The 22280-nt window shown below is 37.3% G+C and overlaps 2 protein-coding genes across 10 annotated transcripts in view; one reads left to right on the top strand and one right to left on the bottom strand.

Annotated features, from left to right (window-relative positions):
• LOC110832427 (serine/threonine-protein kinase 32A) overlaps positions 1 to 13618 on the bottom strand; it is a 69315-nt gene extending 55697 nt beyond the window's left edge. Inside the window, exons 1-3 of one of the 6 annotated variants that reach the window (XM_087350609.1) lie at positions 13502 to 13618; positions 8706 to 9075; positions 4992 to 5047 (exon numbers count right to left, since the gene is read on the bottom strand). In XM_087350609.1, the coding sequence (XP_087206735.1) occupies positions 4992 to 5047; positions 8706 to 8760 (111 nt within the window). In that variant the 5' untranslated portion in view covers positions 8761 to 9075; positions 13502 to 13618. Of the gene's footprint in view, positions 1 to 4991; positions 5048 to 8705; positions 9076 to 11781; positions 13115 to 13501 lie in introns of those variants that run through there. The other 5 variants (XM_022069409.2, XM_022069408.2, XM_022069407.2 and 2 more) reach the window with 5 other exon arrangements.
• On the top strand, positions 13289 to 21557 carry LOC110832429 (protein Star). Of its 4 annotated transcripts, none has more exons than XM_022069413.2 (6): positions 13289 to 13448; positions 14533 to 14668; positions 15950 to 16137; positions 16803 to 17000; positions 17925 to 18077; positions 18541 to 21557. In XM_022069413.2, exons 2-6 carry the CDS (start codon positions 14557 to 14559, stop codon positions 18721 to 18723), a joined length of 834 nt encoding a protein of 277 aa, XP_021925105.1. In that variant the 5' UTR covers positions 13289 to 13448; positions 14533 to 14556; the 3' UTR covers positions 18724 to 21557. The 4 variants fall into 4 exon arrangements, with proteins under 4 accessions (XP_021925105.1, XP_021925107.1, XP_021925106.1 ...); XM_022069415.2 differs by lacking the exon at positions 13289 to 13448 and adding an exon at positions 13686 to 13773; XM_022069414.2 differs by lacking the exon at positions 13289 to 13448 and adding an exon at positions 13686 to 13794.
• Positions 21558 to 22280: the final 723 nt, after the last annotated feature.

Raw genomic sequence — 22280 nt, 5'->3', positions numbered from 1 at the left:
TAGATAGATTTCCTCAAAACAGTGTACGCGTTGTTATGTTCTCACTGTGCAACTGATCCAGCAAACTGTGTTCCCAAAATAGTCATTTAAATGTAAATCCGGGACAAAGCACATGTGCAGTCCATTGAAATTGAAACCAAAACGAACCGTGCAACCCGTCGAAATTGAAACGAAACCGAACTGATTCAACAACAAATGACTGTCTATCTAACTCAATAGCAGAATGATTGAATGACTCAAAAACTTTTACGGTTTTAAATTACAGGGGGCTAGTTTTGTTCCCACCTCACGCGATCGCCATGCTAGGTGTTCATATAAGTACTATGGCATACTGTTCATACTGAGTGTTAAAGGTGCTGATGAGTTTGTGTTTACAGTATTGACGGACAAACACGAGGAATTCGCCGAAAGCGATCCCTAAAATATAAATTATGTATCCTTGTTATTCTCGACGCAGAAAAACGCCAAACATCGTGCTTTAACCGTTTGGCAATATTGCTTCGTATTCGGGGGTCCCAAGTTCGAGTCTTAGCCTGGAGACTTGCTACTTTCTTTGACATGTGTCCTTGGATCTCCTCAGCTCCTCCAAACAAATGCCACATTGATGTCTTAAAATGGTAAAGTAATGCTTCCTTCCACATCCTATCCAGCTGAACATTCACATTCTCTTCCATCTGATTATCTTCTGGGTTTTGGCGATTCTTCGCTACTTCAGTCCTGAAGATGGAAGCAGTATACTTCTCCGAAACGTTAGTGTCTATCGTTGAATCTACACGGCGCTAAAACCCTGAACAACATCATTCTCAACGCCGTGAAAACCTCAAATTTCACATTTTCCATTTGGCTCAGGATAAACAATGCAGATAAGATAACTAACTAGATGGCTTACCGAGCCCGAAGGTTCATCACCGAATTAACCAAAGCCCTCCACCAGACCCTGTCCTGGGCCAACAAAATCCAGTCTCCTTCAACTCCTATCTCCCATAGATCCCGCCTGAGATTATACTCCCATCTACGTCTAGGTTTCCCCAGGGGTCTCTTCCCCTCAGGTTTCCCAAATAGTGGACCCAACCAACCAGATGGCTTACGGAACCCAAAGGTTCATCACCGAATTAACCAAAGCCCTCCACCTCACCCTGTCCTGGGCCAACAAAATCCAGTCTCCTTCAACTCCTATCTCCCATAGATCCCGCCTGACATTATCCTCCCATCTACGTCTAGGTTTCCCCAGGGGTCTCTTCCCCTCAGGCTTCACAACCAATACCTGGTGCATACCTCTTGTCTACCGGCTCGTTCCAACTGGAGAGCCGCTGGACCAATGTGGACAAACAAGTTCGATTTTGGTAGTATTTACGAGAAAGTTAGTACGATCATTTCGATTTCAATCAAGATCAACACCACAACGTATCGTACGTATTGTAACATAACGTCTAAGTGGAAATGGTCGTCTTGGAGAACACAATGTTGGACAGACTAATTAAGAAACACAGACAGGAAAATACAGTATTTTCAGCTATTCTATAGTTTATGGTACCACGTTACACAAATTCATAGACTTATTCTACGACTGTTCAATACAATGGTTTAACTGCAAAAAAATCTGGAGCTTCAAATTGAAAGTAGTCAGACGAATTTTAAGTCTATCAGTATCGATGTAATATAACCTCTACTTTACACGGGAGCTTACATATAACTTTATTAATTTTCTAAAAAGTGGCTCAAAGTACACAAACTTAGTATTCTACATAACAAAAAATATATATATCTCATTAAAAACACCTTCCTTTAAGGATACGTATGCTTTCACAACGTGGAACAATAAGTTTTATCTCCCATCTGTCGAGTAACCTAAACTCGGAAAATTTATTCTGTACCGGAATATACATAATATCCTCATGCGTTCCTTGCAACGTGCATTTAGAAGTCTAGTTCCCTCCTTGTTCGGTAGTCCCCACTTTAGCCACCAGATCGCAGCACCTCAGTGTCTACCTCACAACTTTCTTTATCCGTAATTTTCTCATTACCGCTCATAAAATATTCAAAATAAGATTCTGAGGTCGTGTACAATAGCAAAACCTCTATATAAAATTTCATCCAAATCCGTCCAGTGGTTCTCGAATTGAACTGACCGGACGGACGGACAGACATACCAGCCCAGTCAAGCGCTTAGTGCAAAGAACGCATAATAGCAATAATAATAATAATCAAATTCTTTATTATTAGTGTGCTGCTTCAACAGCCAGATGGCCAGTTAGAGACAGCTCAAAAATAAAGAAAAAACAGGCTACTTATTGAGCCGAGCCCTCTTAAGCATGCTTCCGTTCAGCATTCACTTCCCATTTTCACCTAATCATCCTTCCCCCGGGGTTCTCCAATAAAAGTTACAAGTCTACAGGTACGTATTTCTGCAAATCCCCTACTCTGATTTGCCCTCATTAGATTACCTTAACAATATTACGTGCCGAGCACAAATTGTGAAGCTGCTTACTGGCAATAAGCACTCTTGAGAGAAAGATTTATTTTCTCGTCTCCCCCTCTAGAAACGTTGCTCGCAGTTTAATTTGTTTTGCATTACGTATTTTCTTCTTTTCGTTATTACGACAATTTCGGTCCGCGCAGCGCCCCGCCCCCAGCTCTTGTAGTTTCTACCCCATTCGTAACATAATTATTATTATTATATATCTCTTTCGCCACAAAGTTTTCGTTGATGCCTAATCGAAGTGACTCCATTGAGTAGGGCCCTTCCTCAGCGACAGCTAATGGTCGTTTAGCTGGTCAACAAATTTCCTTCCCCATATTTTTATTGCCTTTCAGTAGCTGTTTTAAGGCCTCAGTAACAGAATCATTGTGTCATCGTAATGATACTTTAGAAGGATTGGACAGGCTATGTGTGTACAGACCGAACTCTCGGTAGTTCGTTATTCTTCCCGCCTTTTCAAACTTGTTAATCCTCTTCCTGTCGCACGGACGGCGCCATGTTTATCTGGCGTCGCTGCCACGGCGCCCCAACCTCCATTACAAAGGCTCGCTTGTTTACACAACCTTCAGCATATTTTGGTAAAGTCCGGTTCACGAACCTCATACGGCCCGCGACAGTTCAATATACATAAATACAAACATACATGCATACCCCGAGCGGGATTCGACACAGGAACCACCCCAGCAGCGTACGGCCAAACGAAGGCAATGGGTCTAAGGAATTTACAGATTACGCAATTTATTGTTCCCTTTGTGTCCTCCTAAACAACTTTATTTATTTATTAAACCTAACAGAAACACATTCAAATCTAATTCCTTAATTCAATATAAAAGTAGAAGCCTCTACAGAATACATTCTTGGTCCTCTCAAATCTCAAACTTCTTGTGTATTCAGCACAATTCTGCCTAGAATTAAATATTTTGTTATTAATTAAAATAGGTAGGACTCCTTGGATGGGGGATCAGACCACCGTAAGACATCTAGCATCATAGGACAACAAACAAAAGCGAATAAACATCTATGCCCCAACTTAGATTCGAAGCTGTGTTCGAGTGATTACAGACAGCAATGGTAATACAAACCACCGAATCCATTAGAACTAGTGAATATTGATAAGACAATGAACTGATAGAGTTCCGGTAATATAGAGCCTCTGTTCCAATCTTTCCCTTAATGACTAAGTACGTCTAGTTAATCCCACGGCACCTTATTAAATTCCAATTTCTCTAATAACGTAATGAACTGGCAAGAATCGGCCACACCTATCAGCAAATTAATTTTCATGTGAGAATAATTTCCTCTCTCACTAAAATATTTGGGCGTCTCCATAGAACCGCCTAAGATAAGCTGAAGATCTCCTGCTGCACGACTGATAACAAAAGTAACTACTTAGGACGAACCTTAATTACCATAAACTTATTAGTAAGTAAAGTCTATGATTATCGCGAAACAGAGTCAGATACACACTTTCTTGCGAAGCATAGGATGTACAAACTCCTCTTAAATTACTGCCTTACAGTGGGTTGTTCAGAATGTACAAACAAAGGATAGGACAGAGCAGTATATTTTAAACAGCTTCAACTCTCAAGCAATGATTTTCCGTGTCCAAAAATTTTGATGTCGATGTTTCAAAATATAAATCTGTATGAAGACAAAATTATGAACATGTAATAAACATTTAAGTAATGCGTTTATTCTGAATATGCACACAAAACAAAATCCCAAGATCAGAAAGACCACCGAGAATTCCTTGTACCCGTTTATCTGCAAGTATGTACCAGCGTCTACCTGACAGATTTCGTTCAGACTCGGTGTAGTAGGCCTGTACGGTCTAGCCACTGTAATATCGTTTAACAACGTTTCATTTTAAGGGCAACTTTACTTTAAGATATGAGCTTTAACTTACATGCGTGATTCCTTTTTGATAAATTTTTCAAATAACATTTGTCTCTTACAACCATTAAACTTTGTTTTACCCACTTTAATTAATCTTTAAAATCGCTTTACTAGAAGTATTTTGACAGATTTTGACGAAATTCAGAAAACAATACTTCTGTTACGCATATACCAGTTTAATTTGCCATGTACAAATTTAATTCACTTTGGTTTATTTGAAAGTCGGCATTGCTTAAGCAACTAAATGTAGTTTTGTGCGTATCTCACAAAGTATTCACCTAAGAGAATAATCCCTTAAATAAATAAACCTTACAGAGAACCATATAACAAGTGTTTTATCGTGTGTAAAACTGTCTTAAAGTCAGTGACTTCGAGAAAGTCATTAGTTTAATAGCTATTAATTGTGCGCCATCGAAAATATTTTCGAACCTACTGCTGTCAAGCATCTGCCCCAAAGCTGTGCGTTTGACAAAGCACTTTCATTGATATGAGATTTTCATAGCGGTAAGTATTAATATTTGTGTGAGATTTAACACATTCACAGACAACACAACATTTATTGCAAGGAAAAGTATTTTTCAGTCTCGCACAAAAGTGACGTCATTTTCTGACTTACCTTACCAAAGCTACCTTTCCCAATCGCCCTCAAAATTTGGAAGTGGTCGAAGTTCACTGGAAATAAAAATTAAATGTATTATTATAAGTTAAAAGTTCAATTAAAAATCAAACAAACAACGAACAAAGTAATTAATGACACAGAATTAATCTTTCGGAAAACTCAAATGTACAGTATAAACGGTGAATGTTTTTAAGACGTAAATATTGGTCTTCACAGTCGTCTGGCTCCTTAGTACGTCTCGGTTTCTCATTAACGCCTTGTAAAACATTATAATTCTGCAGCACCTGTTGAACACAGGGAGGGTAAAAAAAGAAACACCCCGGAGACAAAGTGAGTCACAACACGCACATTTCTCCACGTCCAAACTACAAACGCCAACATAATTACTTTAGTCAAACAGAAACGTTCTTATCAAATTTCACCAAATGAAAAGTACAATTTATATTTAATGCAGGTTTGCCTGTTATTAAACTACACAAGGAGTTCCAGACAGAAATCATAAAGCATACTTTCCTACCGCGTGGATTTAGTCCAAACTTCGTATTGTTGATGTTACATGTCAGTATTTATAATTTATAATCCAACAGTAGAATGTAATTTGCCTCATGGAACAGCGTGTTTCGTGATCAGATGTTCATAAGATTGAATTCCCAGCCGGGCCACACTGTTTTATAACTTTTTAAATTCTAAATAAGTCATATAATTTATTATTGTTATTACTGTTATTAGTAAAATTAAATTTCGTCTATATTCAGTACTCAAAGTTCTTACTGTGGCAGCGTTTATAATTGAATTACACAATATTTCAAATGTAATTAGTATGCATGCTTATGATTACATCCATACCAAATTTCACATACCTGATACAAAAAGTTCATGAGTTATTATTTTTTATTTAGTGTTCTGTCTGACGACAGTTCCATATGAACAGGATTCTCCCATCCTTTTCTCGGACTGGGACATGTTCATATACGTTCTTGGCAGATGATCGAGTAGTGGTTTGCCATTGCCTTCTTCTGTGTGTGAATGGAGTAATTGTTGGGATGCCACGGAGGAAAACTCCGTGTTGCCTAGACCACGGCCTTACCCAACACAAGTTATAAATTCGGGCACCGCCGGGAATAGAACCCGAGACCCCAGGATTACAAGGCCAGCGTTCTAACTGCTAGACCACCGTGGCGGTGTCGTTCATGAGTTATCGCTGTTAAATTTTAAAGTGAAGATAAACAGATGTTCGCACGGTAGGACATATTGCTGGCTTACAATTCACAAAAAATTGTAACATAGTTTCATGTTTTTAGAGCTCTGTTAATTGCTATACGGTATTTCAAGATCCTGTATTAAGTGGCGTTAATGTCAGTCCCACTCAAAAGTTCTCATGCCTGTCATATTGCTGTCCGCCATGTTGTTGTTACTGACCGCAGGAAAAAGCAAGTATGAAGTTGGGGGTGGCCTCCAATGGCAAAACGTTCATACCAAGTTGCGTGAAAATCGTTCAACTGGTTCAAAAGTTTAAAAGGACGTCATATGCATAACGTGGCGATCACCTAATCAAAAAAGTCTACTGTCACTGGCTTCAACAGCGATATTAAATATTCTGCCGATCAGCTATACATCACATCCTTCCATCTTCTATTATTTCAACGTGGTTAATCTAATTGCGACTGTGTCCTTCATTTTCGTATTCGGTTAAAATATGAAGTTCGATATCTCTTTATCTCGTTACCCACATTATCACCGTTGATTTTCAACTTTGCTTTACAATATGCAATTAGAAAGATCCAGGAAAACCAGTTTCGACTGGAATTGAATGGGGCACATCAGATTCTGGTCTATCCTAATGATGTAAATCTAATGACGGATAACATAAATACCACAATGAAAATCCCATAAAATCTAATTGATGCTAGTAAGGATATTGGTCTAGAAGAAAAAACATAAAACAAAGTATATGTTGATGTCTCGTCACCAGAACGCAGGGCAAAATTAAACACAGAGGAAGCTAATAGATCCTTTCAAAATTTGGCAACGTTCAGGTACTTGGGAGCGGAGGTAACAAATCAAAATTTGATTCATGAGGAAATTAAGAGCAGATTAAATTCGGGTAACGCTTGCTACCATTCAGTTCAGAATCTTGCGTCTTTCGTCTGCTGTCTTAAAGACCGAAATATACAAAACCATGATTTTTTCCTGTAGTTTTGTATGGGTAGGAACCTAGACTGAGGACGATTGAGAACAGGATGCTGAGGAGAATATTTAGGCCAAAGACGGACGAATTACTGCGAGGCTGGAGAGAATTGCATAATGAGGAATTTCATAAGTTGTATTAAACTAATTAAGTCGTGGAGGATGAGATGGACAGGGCATGTAGCCCGCATGGGAGAGTATAGGAATGCATACAAGGTTTTGGTGAAAAAAAATCGGAAGGAAAGAGACCATTAGGAAGACTTAGGCGTAGATGGGAGGATAATATTCTACATAACATTACACGAAGCCTTTAAAATTATTTGTCGCACAAGTTTCTAAAATGAGGCACTTGTACGCGTCATATACAATATCACATTCACTGATAACATAACAAGGAGGTTAAACTCCACTAATATCAGAACCCGGTACTGAAAACGGTTCTAGGTCAGTTCCATCCACCTCACATCCTCATAACCATTTCCAACTACCTTTGCTCAAGCACCAGCCAGTGCCGGGTCCGAGATTAATTTCCCCCAGTAACTATCTCAATATTATCCCCTAAAATCCGTGGTCTACCGAATAGCCGCCTTCAAAAAGGTGGTCACCACCAACATTTTATATTCATTTATGGTTTTCCCACCCCAGTGACGTGGTGATATTCTAAAATTCAAATCCAGGCCCAAAGACCGGCCAGTAAAAGTTTCTTGGAGGTATTCGTTAGTTACCACGCTCATTAAAATAGTCCTTGACTGCTTCCTTCCGCAATATTAGATGGTCATACAACATTCTGTAGTCAATGAAGGTGACAAAACATACATACATACATCTTTATTACATTCCATGGATCCATAAGTTAGTCAGATGACAATAGGATGTAGAAAAAGTCATAATTATACAATACAAATGAACCAAGAAACCAACCTATCTAAGACATAGGCATAGTCCAACGTAAGCTACGTGATTTCACGAAAGCAACAAACTTACTTCAAATACATGCTTAAGTAAATCACAAACATCGTTCTTAGGTAATATTTCCCATTTCCCACTTCATAATATAATGTACAACAGTCCCGTTTCACGTAACGAAATCATGAGTGGCTCAACGGACAGGATGCGTCTCTTAGAACTTCTCATACACACGTCCCATTCTGACGATTTCGTAGTTATGAAGTACGTGTGAGTGGCTTTCTATTGATTATTATTTTATTAAATGACAGGCGTCTATCCCAGCATTTAAATAAAATATTTGGCATGTAAATATTTTAAACATTATCCTCCCATCTAAGTCCATTCCTCTCATGGGATACTCTACTTTTCATGCAATTATACGTACGTATTTATGATTTCCTACATGCAGTCACATTCCCAGCCAACTTCACCCTTCCTGTTATAATAGTTCGAACAACATGAAAGTAAGGGGACTTACGAAGCTCTTCGTTATGTAATTTTCTCAATAACTTAATCTAACAACAAATTAATAAACTTTCTGCAATTACAAAAACAAAATAGTAAGAGAATACTGACCTTCCTCATCCAACGTGCTTCTTTCAATACCACGTGCCGACTGGTTGACTCCCATGGTTTCTCACAAACTGTCAAATTCAGGAGATTTGTACGCTCGTTTTATTTATATAACATGGGACACAGCTGACTTCATTCTTCAACACACTCATGGGTACAGTACCCTATCAGCACATTCGGAATATATTTTTCGTGTATTATAAGCAGAAAATACGCTGACAACATGTAGTCCCCATCTGTTTCCACTTCATAACGATCAGGAATTATCCACGTAATTTTAAAGTTCAAGTACACATTCATGTGTTGATAAGGTGTGTGACGTCAGACAGCCCAGAGCTTCACCACCATCGGCTTACTCCCTTCACTGGGACAACTGTGCGATTTGACTGTCTTCAGTACGGATATCACGCTGGAGGGGAAACGACAGTGTGCGCTTGCGTCGATATTCCTATCGCCAGTTTCACCCCGAAATAACGACGTTAAAGTATTTTTAGCCTAATCTCCTTATCCTTTAGGAAACGTCTTTTAGCCAAGCCTGTGCACCATCATACCCCTACGTCCCTGAGTTTCCTTCATAACTTAACAACTATTTTAATTATCTTATATTTGGCCTGGGGCGGGGGGGGGGGGCGCTCAGTATTCCCTTGCCCTTCCGCTAGGCCGCATACGTCTTTAAAAAAAGTCCCAAGGCAGAGCACTAACGCCCGACTTGATGACGACGACGCTAAATTTTGAGGTTATGTGACATGTTTAATGCTGAATAAATCTGCAGAGAATAGACCACTTCTTAAACTAGTTTGATTTCAGGCTACGGTCGGTCTCTAGACAAATGCTGCTACAGATAGAGTCACATACCTATTCTCTCCAAACAATTATTATCTCGACATTCGTGAAATCTTTCCACTTAGTTCCTAGCTTTTTAACCTCTACAGCTGAAACGGCGTAAATAATCTAAGAACCAACCATTTGTTTCTACACATATTCATGCTAACGTTGCCATGTAGTGGTTTGCTTAATAGTTTGCATACTTTTTCGTTGGGTGATATGCAAAAACTAGACAAACTCTGTGAAAGCCAAAATAAGATTCAAAACAAAACAGGGCAGCCAACTGTAGTTATTTGCTTCGTACTCGGAAAGTAGCAGATTGAAATCCTAATTGGGATCACATCCACAGTAAACCAAAAATCACTTCACAAAATGTCCCCTGTCTAAGACATAGTAAACGCATGAAAATGACCGCCCTGATGATGGAGGCAGTATGACCTCCGAAACGTTGGTTAACATCGACCAGACTACACAGCGCAACAACCCAGAAGACAGAAATCTTTATATTAAGAATCGCCCTGATGATGGAGGCAGTGGGTGAATGTTACCTGCCACAATCAGATTATTAATGACAATTCGCATTTGGTTCACGATATTGGCTTCTCCCCTGCTCTCTCTTTTTTAAATAAATACTGTTTATCTTACGAGTGAAATATAACAATCGTAGTTTAACCTAAATTTAGTTTGATGCCATTATACAAATACCAATTTTGCACTGAACCGATGTTTGTGCTAATGTTTACAGTCAGATGAAATTATAACGAATTCTAGCGTTGGGACAATTCCATGATTTGCAGTCACAACGAATTCCGAAGTCAAATAAGCCCGAGGGACTTTGCATTAATTTTATTACCCAGACGAACACAGCGCTCCATCCATGTGACGACAAGGAGCAGTGGCGTATCACCATCGGGGGGGGGGGGGGGAAGGTGTAGGCCTATTTGACAACAGCAGGAACTGGTGACAACGCTTCCAAGAAACACATAACACGACAGTCAATGTGAATTCGCCGAGAATGCTAGACATTCTAGGATTTCGGAACAAGGCACTGTAAAAATGAGTCCGGTCTTGGTGATTTTCTTCAGTACTTCCAGTGTTTCAAAAAGGCCACCGTCCTTGCTACAGACTATTCGTAATTACTTTGTTGACGAGACACTCGCTACAATTACAGAACCTCAACTGTGACCGCTATTCTGATCACGTCACAACTTTAGAACTTTCAACTCGAAGGGCACTGGCGGTGGTGTATTGTAGTTAATACTGAAAGGTTTTCGGACTGCATCCATCGCCACTGTATTTAGGGAGCTGTCTGCTTCCGCCTACATAACTGTTTTCGTTAGAGAAAGGCTTTTGCATTGGTGGGGGGTTAGCAAACTCTAATGGACACAATTGTGCTGGTACCTTCCACCTGAAGAAGGGGGCAGATACGGATCCCGAAACGTATTGCTCTGTTTGTGGAATACAGAAAGATGGTTGGAGTAAAAAACTATTAATACCAACTGTATGCCTAAGACACTTTTGACGTAAATACGTCTATATTTTAGGGTCAGTGTCACGAAACAGTGTGACGAAAAATTATGACGAAAATATGTGACGAAAAAGTGTGACGAAAATGTATAAGATGGTTACCTAGGAAACTTCATCTGTTTATCAACAAATAAACTACAATGGTTACCTAGGAAACGTCTATTTACTCGGCATTTTTGTTACCTATAAAACATTTCATTACGTTACCTTACATTACATTTCATTACATTACTTTACTTTACATTACATTCATCTACCACAGACCCATCTTAGGCGTAACTAATTCAAGTTGATTAAGCAATGTTTTAATCAAACTTTACGCAACTGTAAAGCGTGTATAAAGGAATTTTTTAGAATAAAGCCAATATATAAACTTCCTTTCCGTATAGACGTATTTACGTTAAATTCTCCGGAACCGTGGTTCCACTGTCAACTTTTTAATATTTTCCCTCTGTCTACATTTAGGTGTCCCACCCTCGGCTATCCTGTCTTTAACTTATCTGCCTTAACAATATACGGTGAAGAGTATCGATTCTTAAGTAATCTTCTTCGTGTTCTTATTAGGTTCTCTCTTTCCAGTGCAAATACTATACTACTCAACACTATTTTCTTCTTCTATCTGTATTTTATTCTTGGGGCATAATAACAACATATTTTTCCACTTTCATCACGCAAAAGCGCCCTCTTATCTACACCAAATAACGGTATAATAATGTACTGTACCTACCTAGCAGTCCTACGTAAACAAACGACATCGTATCCAGATATTTCATATTACCCTTCGAACCACACTGAGCCGGTAAGTACAAAAAAATTAAATTCGCCAGTATAAATTTAATCACAGTCAGTCAAACAGTTTCAGAGATGAGACAGACGGACAAACATGTTTGCCATTGTGCATTCTTGGACGTCCAGGCCGAGATTCGCGCCAGGGACCTCCCGAACACGGAGTACCAACCTCTGTAGAGCGACATTCGGTAAGGAGAATCAGCCAAATGCAAAGACTGTCATCACAAGGACAACAACCTATGTCCCAGCTGGAATACGGTCACGTGACTAACGTGTGCGTCCCTCATACCGTGCAATCGCCATTGCGTTATGACTTTTAAAGGTAAAGCTGTCTGTGTATCTGAACACCGCTCCTTGGAGACGTTGTGATAGATCTCCACTTTCTAGACCCCGCTGTTCATTGCAAGTGAATGATCAAAAGCTCTTTTAACCTGTGGGAAAATGTTGTACCGAATGGAGAGGAGACTGGAAGGACCCCAAAGATGAACAAAAAGAACTTTTCCGGCCGGGAATCGAGTCCTTCGTCCAAGCCGTAGAGTCTGAGCTATTCCGCCTCGTAAACTGCGATCTTGTTTCAAAATGATTCCTCCCTTTTCCTCTACATCACACAATTCTGATAAGCAGCTCTCCAACAAATTATTATGAGCGACTTTCCCCCCTCCCGACAGTAAAGATGGCAAAAACTTTTTATGGGTTTTTACAGTGTGTGTCCAAGCGAATACCGGTATAACACTCTGGGGGAAGCCACAGCACATTCTCCTGAATCATTCCGTACTCACTATCTATCATTTTCAGTCTCATTCGAAGCTCTATAACCTCTGCAGTTCAAAACAGCGCTATTAAATTACTTAAAAACCAAACCTTTCGTGAATTAATTTCCACAAAAGACAATGTTATGATTCTCAAATTTTAGCAAATAAGCTTTTCCTTCCCGACATATTTGTTTAAAATTCACACCGTCAGTGGGTCTTGTAGTCATGTGATATAATTCCAAATGTGCACAATGAATTAAATGTATGTATAGTACACAATTCCTGGCATTTCTTTGATTATCACGAGCGATATTTCAGTTTTAATTCGCGAACCAGTTGTAATGCTCAAGCCGTATGTTTCTCGGGTTAATTTATGTCTTAAACGCATTTCTTGTTGGCGAAACTGTAGGACAAAAAGGACTATAATACATTCTTTATCCCATCATAAATTTCCTGCATTCTTAATTAGTCTAATACTCATCCAAAACCTTCGCTTCACCGATAGCGTTCGTGTAACGTGATTCTAATATGACTGTACTTTTCCATGGAGGAAATAGTCATGGGAAGGTTCAGTAAATGGTGGGATGCCAATGAATAAACTAATGGTACGTAAGGCCGATATCCCTACTCCTTCTCAGAGGAATGTGGACCTTCTTCAAACTAAGGTTCTTGTGGAAAGAACCTTGACACACCTGCCGCCTATCGCTGCTTGACTCACCTGGTTGGGTTCATTTTCAAGGGCAGAAAAAATTGCCCAATGCATAGTGCCTCAAAGATATTGTACAACAAACAAGTATATTAACATATGCAATTATAGATTTAACAACAAAGCCGGTCTACATCATGTAATAAGGTACGTGGTTAAATAAAACTCTACAATAATATAGTTTATAAATTAAGCTGTACCTTATGCTTGAAATTTGTTAAATTATGAATGAAACGATCTTGAAATGTAAGTGTTCAGTACTAACGTAAATAATTTTTCAGCCGTAAATTTACTTCTTCAAGCCTGTCACACGCCATATTTTGACTTCTTTTGATTATCGCTACATCTAGCGTGACTTTTATCAACTATTTCACTAGCAGAAATTGTTGTGTTAAATGTTAGAAGACAGTAGGGTTATGAAGAATATAAATGCATAACCAAATATGATCGACAGATATGAAGAAATGACCCAGTATATTTTGAATATAACTCTGTAATTAAGAAACTCTAAACCATAGATTACCGCTCTGGACTTTCTTTGGGAATTATTATGGATTGTTTATTATGTATTCTTTGTTAAAATACGTAACTGAAGGTTTACAGACCAATAAATTTAAAATAACCTACATTCCATTATATTTTCCATATTTTGGTACCCACATACGTATGTTGATGGAAGCATGCTTATATAACCAAAGTTCTGTTCATGGTTCAACATACTTTGAAAAGGATTAAGCATTGTTTTTATTATTATATTTAGTGTTTTTCTACAAAAATTTATTTATTTAATAAGTTCCGCGGACTTTGGCAGATTACTGTACCAAATAGGGTTACAATAATAAGGTCACTTCATTACTTAAGAATTGTTTGGTTTTAGTAGATGTAGTTTGTTAAATATTAAACTTGACTTGTAGCAGCTTGTCAATACTTGATCATTTTAAGCTATTTGGAAGGCGAATGAAGAAAGACTGTCCTATCACAATTGGTGACCATATGTAGGCTTCAAGTTCATGGCTGTTTGTATAGTAATGTTGGTTCCTGGTATGATGTGGGTTTATACCTTTATTTAGTGGTAAGAGACAGTAATTTTGGTTACACACTGTAGTTTCATAGATGTATACTGAAAACAGGGACATTGTCCTCAGTTTTATGAACATGGGTCTGATTTAAATAACTAAGTAGCAAGATTTAAAATAATTAAATTTAGATATATTTTATTTACTCCTTGCAGAACTCGGAACTGAAGGACAACTGAATGGTGGCATCTTCAACTCCCAGCCTATTGAGGCGACTCCTTCCATATGCTGTCTTCTTGACAGCTTTCTCTGTTGTTATGATGGTGCTTCTTATGGCCATGGACATAAGAGGTATTTCCAGTTACAAATTAAAGTGTCAGTTATAACTATTTACATCTCATTTTGTTACTAATCAGAAATTATAGAAAGTCACAGAGTATGTGAATTTAATTTAATTGAATATTTAATACTGCTATACCAGCTTTATAAATTATGATTATCATGTATTTTGTTTTATTTATGGTTTGACCCACATAAAATAGGAAAGCTTAGTAGGAAGAAGAAAGTGGTTTTTAAAGTATTCTTTGCATGATGTGCATGAAGTAAAAGCAATATAGCTGACCATGTCTGTTTGTTTGTCCACATGATTCAACTCAAGAACCACTGGATGGATTTTTGGATAAAATTTGGTATGAACGTTATGCCATTGGAATCTACCCAAAAATAAAACATTTTTAATTTCCTAGTTATTAAAAGCAACGTGGTAAATGAACAGACTTATGAGTTAGGATCAACACTAATACTGCTTAAAGTAGGACTATACAATGATGTAGGGTGATATGAATTTAAGAAAATACTACACAACTTTAGGGAAATAATTCTTTGTATAACATAAAATAACAACATGGCAGCTAAAAACAAAAAAAACTTGACTTCATTGGGATTCAATTGCATCGCCACATGTGTACGAGTCTAATACACTACCAGAGAACTGATTCACATTGTGTTGGATTGATGCTGATTTACCTAAATAAGACACTAAGAACATTGATTTGATATATTAAGTTTTCTAAGTATGATAATTGACATTATTTATAAATAATCATTCTTTAAAAACTAACAGGACAAGAGACATTTTAACTTATATCATAAGGTAGGCATTGCATTCGCTGATCAGTTTGTAATACAGAATCAAGGACCTCTGAATCTATGCTGTTCTGTCAGCAATCTGTTTCCATTAAAGGACTGAATCAGTGGAGAAGAAAGAAAGCAATTATTAAAATGTATGTTCATGTATTTCAATGAAAACTGTAAAAGTATATAGATAACATCGACCAGACTACACAGCGCAACAACCCAGAAGACAGAAATCCTGATATACTTATGATTATACATTATTTCATTCTGAATTTTTGTCATTATCCTACATGGTTTCTCTCTTTCAAAGCAGTTTCTTTTGTTGAAGTATTAAGAATTTTTAAATAAATCAGAATATGAATAAATACGTACCTATATCCTTTCATATTCCTCCACAGTCAGCACTTTGGCAACAGTACCCACAGACTATCAATTCATGTAGTAGTCTGTAGGACTTGTGTTACACCTATATAACTATAGAACTCTTCCTCGTAGCACCAAGACGGCAAGCCTTCAACATGACTGATCTGGACTTTCGGAATGTGGCCCAAGACAACCCTCAATTCATCACCTACATACGAGCAGTACATCTCCATTTGCCCTCTTCATCACTTGGAATGAGGAACTTAGTTGTAGATCCACCACCACAGACAGAATTTGTGGCCAGACTTCTCCAGTTTAAGGTAAGTCTCTCTTTCTATAATTGTAACAAGAGGACATGCTCAGACTATGTTATAAAGAGCTGACAAGTTCACTATATTTCTGTGATTATTCTCTTTGACATGATGTCTGTGACACCCCAGGAATAGTGCTTCCAGTACCAATTGATATAAAGCTGAGTGAGTGGGTCCAACAGACATTCTAGTAAAGAGAAAAGTCTCACCTTTCAGAGAATAAAATACTGGTTATCCACCACACATCATCATCATCATCATCCATTGCTGTTTCCAGCCTGGTGCTGGGTCCGCTTGGTAAAGCCCCTCCATCTCTTCCTGTCCCTCCACCACTCCTCTTCTTCCACCAACTGCCACTGAGCACCTCTCTCCATCACTCCTCGTTTTATCTGCTCCTCCGACCTTCTTCGTGGTCTTCCCCTTGGTCTTGTGCCAGTCACTCTCATATCCAACATTTGTCGTGCTGTCCGCCCTTCTCCCATTCGCTTCACGTGTCCATACCACTTCATTCTTGCTTCTTCTACTCTCTCTACCAGACCCCTCACATCCATTCATTTCCTAACTTCTTCATTCCTACTCTATCCCTCCTTGTTATACCCAATGCACTCCTCAAACACTTCATACCCATTGCTTCCGCTTTCCGTACTGTACCTGGGTCAATTTTATACTTTCAGAAAGGTGGCATATTTGTTGAAGCTGGTGCCTATCGACACAACAGATCATCTGACACTGAATGGCTTGAAAGAGAACTGAACTGGCATGGTCTGTTGATCCAACCCAATCCTAAGGATTATCTTATTCTGCGAGCCCAGAACAGGCTTCGGGCCCACTGCATACATGCTTGTCTTAGTCCAACACCATACCCAAAAGAGGTTTGTATTTCTAATTTGGCATGCCAAGTATTTCTTAACATATTTCATACCATGTAGTTTTGTGCCTGCCTGCATCAGCCATACACTTTGTAGCAGTACACGTTGCAATGCCTATTCTTTAAACTAATACAACTTACAATCTATCTGTTAGATTTTGTTCACATTTTAAGTGCTTATCTTGTTACATGCATAGCAATGTCTGAGAGTAATATTTTATGAAATACATTCATGTGTATACAGAAATCTGTTGTCCTAGCCACAAATTTTCAGAAAGATAAGAAATTTGTCTCCTTCAAATTTATTTTGCTGTTATTTCTGTTTAACATCTGATAATTTTCTGTTATATGTCATGACAGACATATTAGTTTCCTATACAGCTATCGGAAACAGACATGTCAAGAGGTGAAGTCACTTAAGTTGTCTCTATAATAATGCATTCAGCCTGTGTCTATTTGCTGATTATACAAACTGATTTATCATTAGTTTGATCATGTAATATTAACACTGCCATAGTGAACTGTAGTATGTGTACCTTTAACCATTCATGTCGAACATATGAGAATGTAGTAAAATGAAATTCCTCCTGTCATTTGTAATGCACTAAAACAGTATATACAGGACATTTTATTAACTGGTCTGATAATGATAGGATGAATGGATATTAAAAACTGTGCCAAAACGTTAGGCCAAGACAAAAAGTGTTGATTTGAGTTGTGTGAAAATTGATTATCCATTCAAGAACTAAAATAGTATTATGCTACATGAAATCAGCAACTGGTACAAGTGATATAGTTTCATAAAATAATTAAATGAGCAATAAACAATATATTTAAGATGCTGCTATGTAGAAAGTGTCTCCTTTTTTTTTCAACAGAAATATCAGGAACAGTCACATTCATCATGACACATATGCCCTCTTTACAGGTCACATTTCGTGAAGCTATAGAAGGTCCTGACAGGAATCAGGAATATGTGTTTACACGGGTCAAATGCTTCCCTCTCTTCTCTCTACTTCTAGCAATCAATGCAACTTCTTTCAACTACCTCAGCCTGGATGCAGAAGGGGCAGAAATACAGGTACCAAAATTGGCTGGTTTAAGGTTAACACAAGTGTACTGGTTATTTCTACTGTTAACACATTGAATGTGCCAAACTCACACATAATTTAACACCATCTAAATTTATATAATTGCATTTCCTCTGCACCAGATGTACCAGTTTCCACAACAGGTATATCAGTTACGCCTTGCCATCTTTTGGAATTATGTACTGGAATTTTCTCTGCTGCAGTTGTAATAATCAGGTTCACACCACTTGGGTGACAGAAGCTTTATGGAAACAGAATCCACCATGTGAAAGTGAGACCGCCATTAAAGTAGGAGGGCCTTAAGAGACATGTCCTCCCCTTTGCAATTTCCACTTCATCTTGAAGCATTAAACATTCTTTATATCTGCACTGTGTTTCAGTGAGATGGTCTGCTTTCTTTGTTTCATAGACGTATCCTATCATTTCATCTCATTCCTAATGTTGTTCTTACAGGTGCTGAAAACCATTCCCACAGACAGAGTTCATGTTGATATAATTGGAGTAGCCAGGAGTGAAGAGGACAGAAACCCTGAATCATCTAGAGCACTGTTAGAATTCATGGGAAGTCGCAAATACAGTCTGGTTCACAAATTCAGACATATGTACCTGTTCACATCTGCCAACTTCCTAACCTAACCTATCTAATAGTTGACATTTCACAATTATAGTTTAGCTATGTCACATGTATGTTAAAAGTATTATTCTTCATTAAATAGCAATTATATTGCACCAAAACAAAAAAACAAACTAGACGGCTAGAGTTGGTTATATATATTTTCCAAAGAGTTACGAATTCTGAATCTCAGCAGGGAAAAGAGTGATGTATAACAGTGAAATGAATTTGTCCCACCTTCTTACAGATATTCATTTCACAAGAACATAAATTTGTATTATTCTGATAGTCTCAATATTATGTTTTATAAAATCTGTTCACATTTTATACTTGTCTGTTTACCACAAGTAATGTATTTATATTCCTGTATAAGTTCCATATTTGGAGATATATGACATTTTCTTTTTCCTTTCAGAAATGTGTGTCTTTTACACTGAAGATTGTGATCTTTTATTTGTGTATAGTAGCTGTTGTGAACCCTCATCTAGAGTATATATAATGCAGGATGATTTTAGCAAAATTACTGAGTTGAAAAAGTGTCTTATACACTGGCAAGTATGGTTTGCATTATAAATATTATAATTGTTATTATTATTATTATAGGGATATTACCATGATATCTGAATAAGACTACACGTGTAGAAGTAAAAATCTGTTAAATTCCACTTCTGCAAGTACATCCTGAGATTCACAAGCAACTGTTTGTCTTGTCATGTAGACAATACAAATGTCTTACTTGGCATACTGAGGATTGGGCATATTGAGTATGGTACATGATAACCATATCAAAAACCAATGAAAATTCTCCATCCGTAACTATATGTATATTTACAAGACATTGCTGTTGAGTCATTAGCACTACTCGTGCTTCATATTTGTAGTGTCTTCAGTTAGAATATGAGCTCAGAGACCAACTTTCCTGACTGAAGTTTCACACAGTTTTCCATAGTTCCTCCAGGTGAATGCTGGAATAGTTCCTTCTCCAGCCATTGACATATGTTCAAATTCATCATTCACAATCATCTTCCAATTTGATACTATATAACATACAAAGTTGAAAAACTGTCACTAAATAACCCAACAATCAATCAAATATATAGTTAATTATCTGCTCATCTAACACCAATATCTGGTGTACATATCAGGATGTAAAATTATATATCTGTAAAGAAATACAGTAGAATTGAATAAGTACTTTTCACATGTATGGTTTAATGAAGGAAAGAACAAATGTTTATACAGGAAGTTAATATTTTCTCTTTATGTACTTAGAAAGGTTGAGAACGAAGTGTATGAACCAAATAATATCCATATCTGTATCCGTCCATAAAACATTCCCGTACAAAAACAAAGAACTGAAGTTTTAGATTCATGTAAGCAACACTTCTTTCCTTACTCCAGGTTATTATAGAAAGACTGACACATGCATTAATAATGCCTATAATTTAATATTTATAAATGCTTATTAAATGATTTTCATGTAATTACGTAACTGAGTGAGAACCAGTTTCTATTTCAAGACAAGAGATTAATTTAAAAGTATCGTTAACCCTTTCCACACTGACTTTTATTTAAAGAACTATATTCTGTTGTATATTTCCATGGTAATTTTTAATTACTTTAATTTGGATAAATTCCTTTCAATTCAGACCAATGAAATCAGCAGTGCAACTGTAACATTAGCAGTATAACTGTTTTTTATAATTGTTGTAATACTTGCAATGTCATGGCACTTACTTTGAATGTTGAAGACACGGCAAGAGAACTTTCCTATCATTTGGAGTCCATAAAAATACATTTTGCTTGTTTCTGTCAGTAATGACAAGTTCATACAGTGTTGAGGTCTTCCTGTCACACATTATGTAAATGATCAGTTATGTATAAAAGTCACTTGATTTCAAGACACAGATGAGTTCTTCACTACTTTCATAAATCAACTCTAATATTTACCATCATTGGCAGATAGATTTCTGTTCTGTCAGCTTGAGATTATGCAATTAAACAATGCCACTGCTACAGTTCAGTTAGTTTTGTTTTCACTGCTGCAAATGTTTAGACAATTGTCAGTGAACAGTCCCAATATGAAATTAATTTTTATTTAAAAACAAGAAACAGAATTTGCGGCCCTAGGTAGCTACTTGCTTCGCCTGCACTGTCAGACAGACAGACAGACTCAGTGTGACACTTGACTGGAATATGATATTCTGAATGTCAGACCAGGGTCCAACAAAAAATTGAAGTTCATTTATCCACACATCCAAACAATGAAGGTACATTTTAGTTTATTTTCTAGGTTAAATTGTTACATATTGTTAAAATGTGCCTGACACAGAACCAAATGACCTGTAAGGGTTCTCAAGCATTTCATGGCCTGGGGCCACATTCCCCTTCTTATTGGCATGAGGGCCACAAGGTTTATAAATGAGGACAGTTTATTAAAAACGCTACTAACCTACAGGTTCACACATTACTCGATAATTCTGTTTAACTGTATCAGTCATAAGTGAGACACTTGACACTGTTTAATTTGTCAATATCAGGTTGAATTTCTGTTTCTGAGATTCACATGCATCTCTACAAGACATGTCCTACTTCTTGCTTTGACGTTCTTCATTAAGCTGAACAGATGCACACAGCAGTAGGTACTGCCCAACACCAATGACTTTAAAAAATCAGGTTTTGTGGTTTCAGGATACTTTTGTAGAGATGTATTTTGAATGGAAATCAGTAAGCGATGAGTCACAGAATTTTTTCCTTTAGTGTTAAGCAACTCTGAAAATCAGCAAATTCCAGTTGTATGTTCCTTGGTGTAGCATCAATATACACAAAGAATGAGAATAAAACATCTTTATTAATATTTTTCTTACTTTCAAGTAAGAAAATCCATCATTAAATTCCTTTCCTGAAGTCCTGATGTAGTTACAGTAAGTCCTTATCCATTAGCTCTGAATCATCATTTTTGATATCTGTTGGTTACCATTTAATATCATTGTTTCCATAGTCATTTCCAGTTCCCATTATGTCAATTTTTTAATTGCATATAAAAAATATTTAATTTGGTTGAATTAGTTTCATCATACAGAGTAAAATCACAAAAATGTATGCAGTCTGGAAGTTGAGAACCCCTGTGTTAGACCTTCAAGTAAATTAACATTATTTTATGTTATGAATATTTATCCATATGACATGTTTCCAAAGACGTGAACAGCAAATACTACAGTGGGCTTCATAAATATATGAAATAGAACTGTGATACATTGTTCACTTCATCAGTTTTGCATTTTTCTTGTATTCATACTAAAGCTCAAAATAAAGCACTGAAAATAAAACACATCACTGAAGACAACAAATAAAGCACTGGCCCAAAATAAGCCTTAAACCCTTCAGAATGTACACTATTTGACCTGCCTGTGTCTTAGTTTAGCTCAATAACCATTTTCAGGTCTGTCAAAGGTAAAATATGACAATTTGTGATCTCAACATAGTTTGTGATAGCTTAGAACAAATCAACTCCTGAAGATGAATAATCTGAAGCCCAGCAACATTTCATAGCACAGAAGGAAAAAGTGGTTTCAAAATG

This window comes from Zootermopsis nevadensis, unplaced genomic scaffold (genome assembly GCF_977971745.1).
Source record: "Zootermopsis nevadensis isolate Lab colony 2312 unplaced genomic scaffold, Znev_1.0 Znev_ptg000017l, whole genome shotgun sequence".
Classification (NCBI taxonomy): domain Eukaryota; kingdom Metazoa; phylum Arthropoda; class Insecta; order Blattodea; family Termopsidae; genus Zootermopsis; species Zootermopsis nevadensis.
This window is presented reverse-complemented; position numbering and strand designations above follow the sequence as displayed.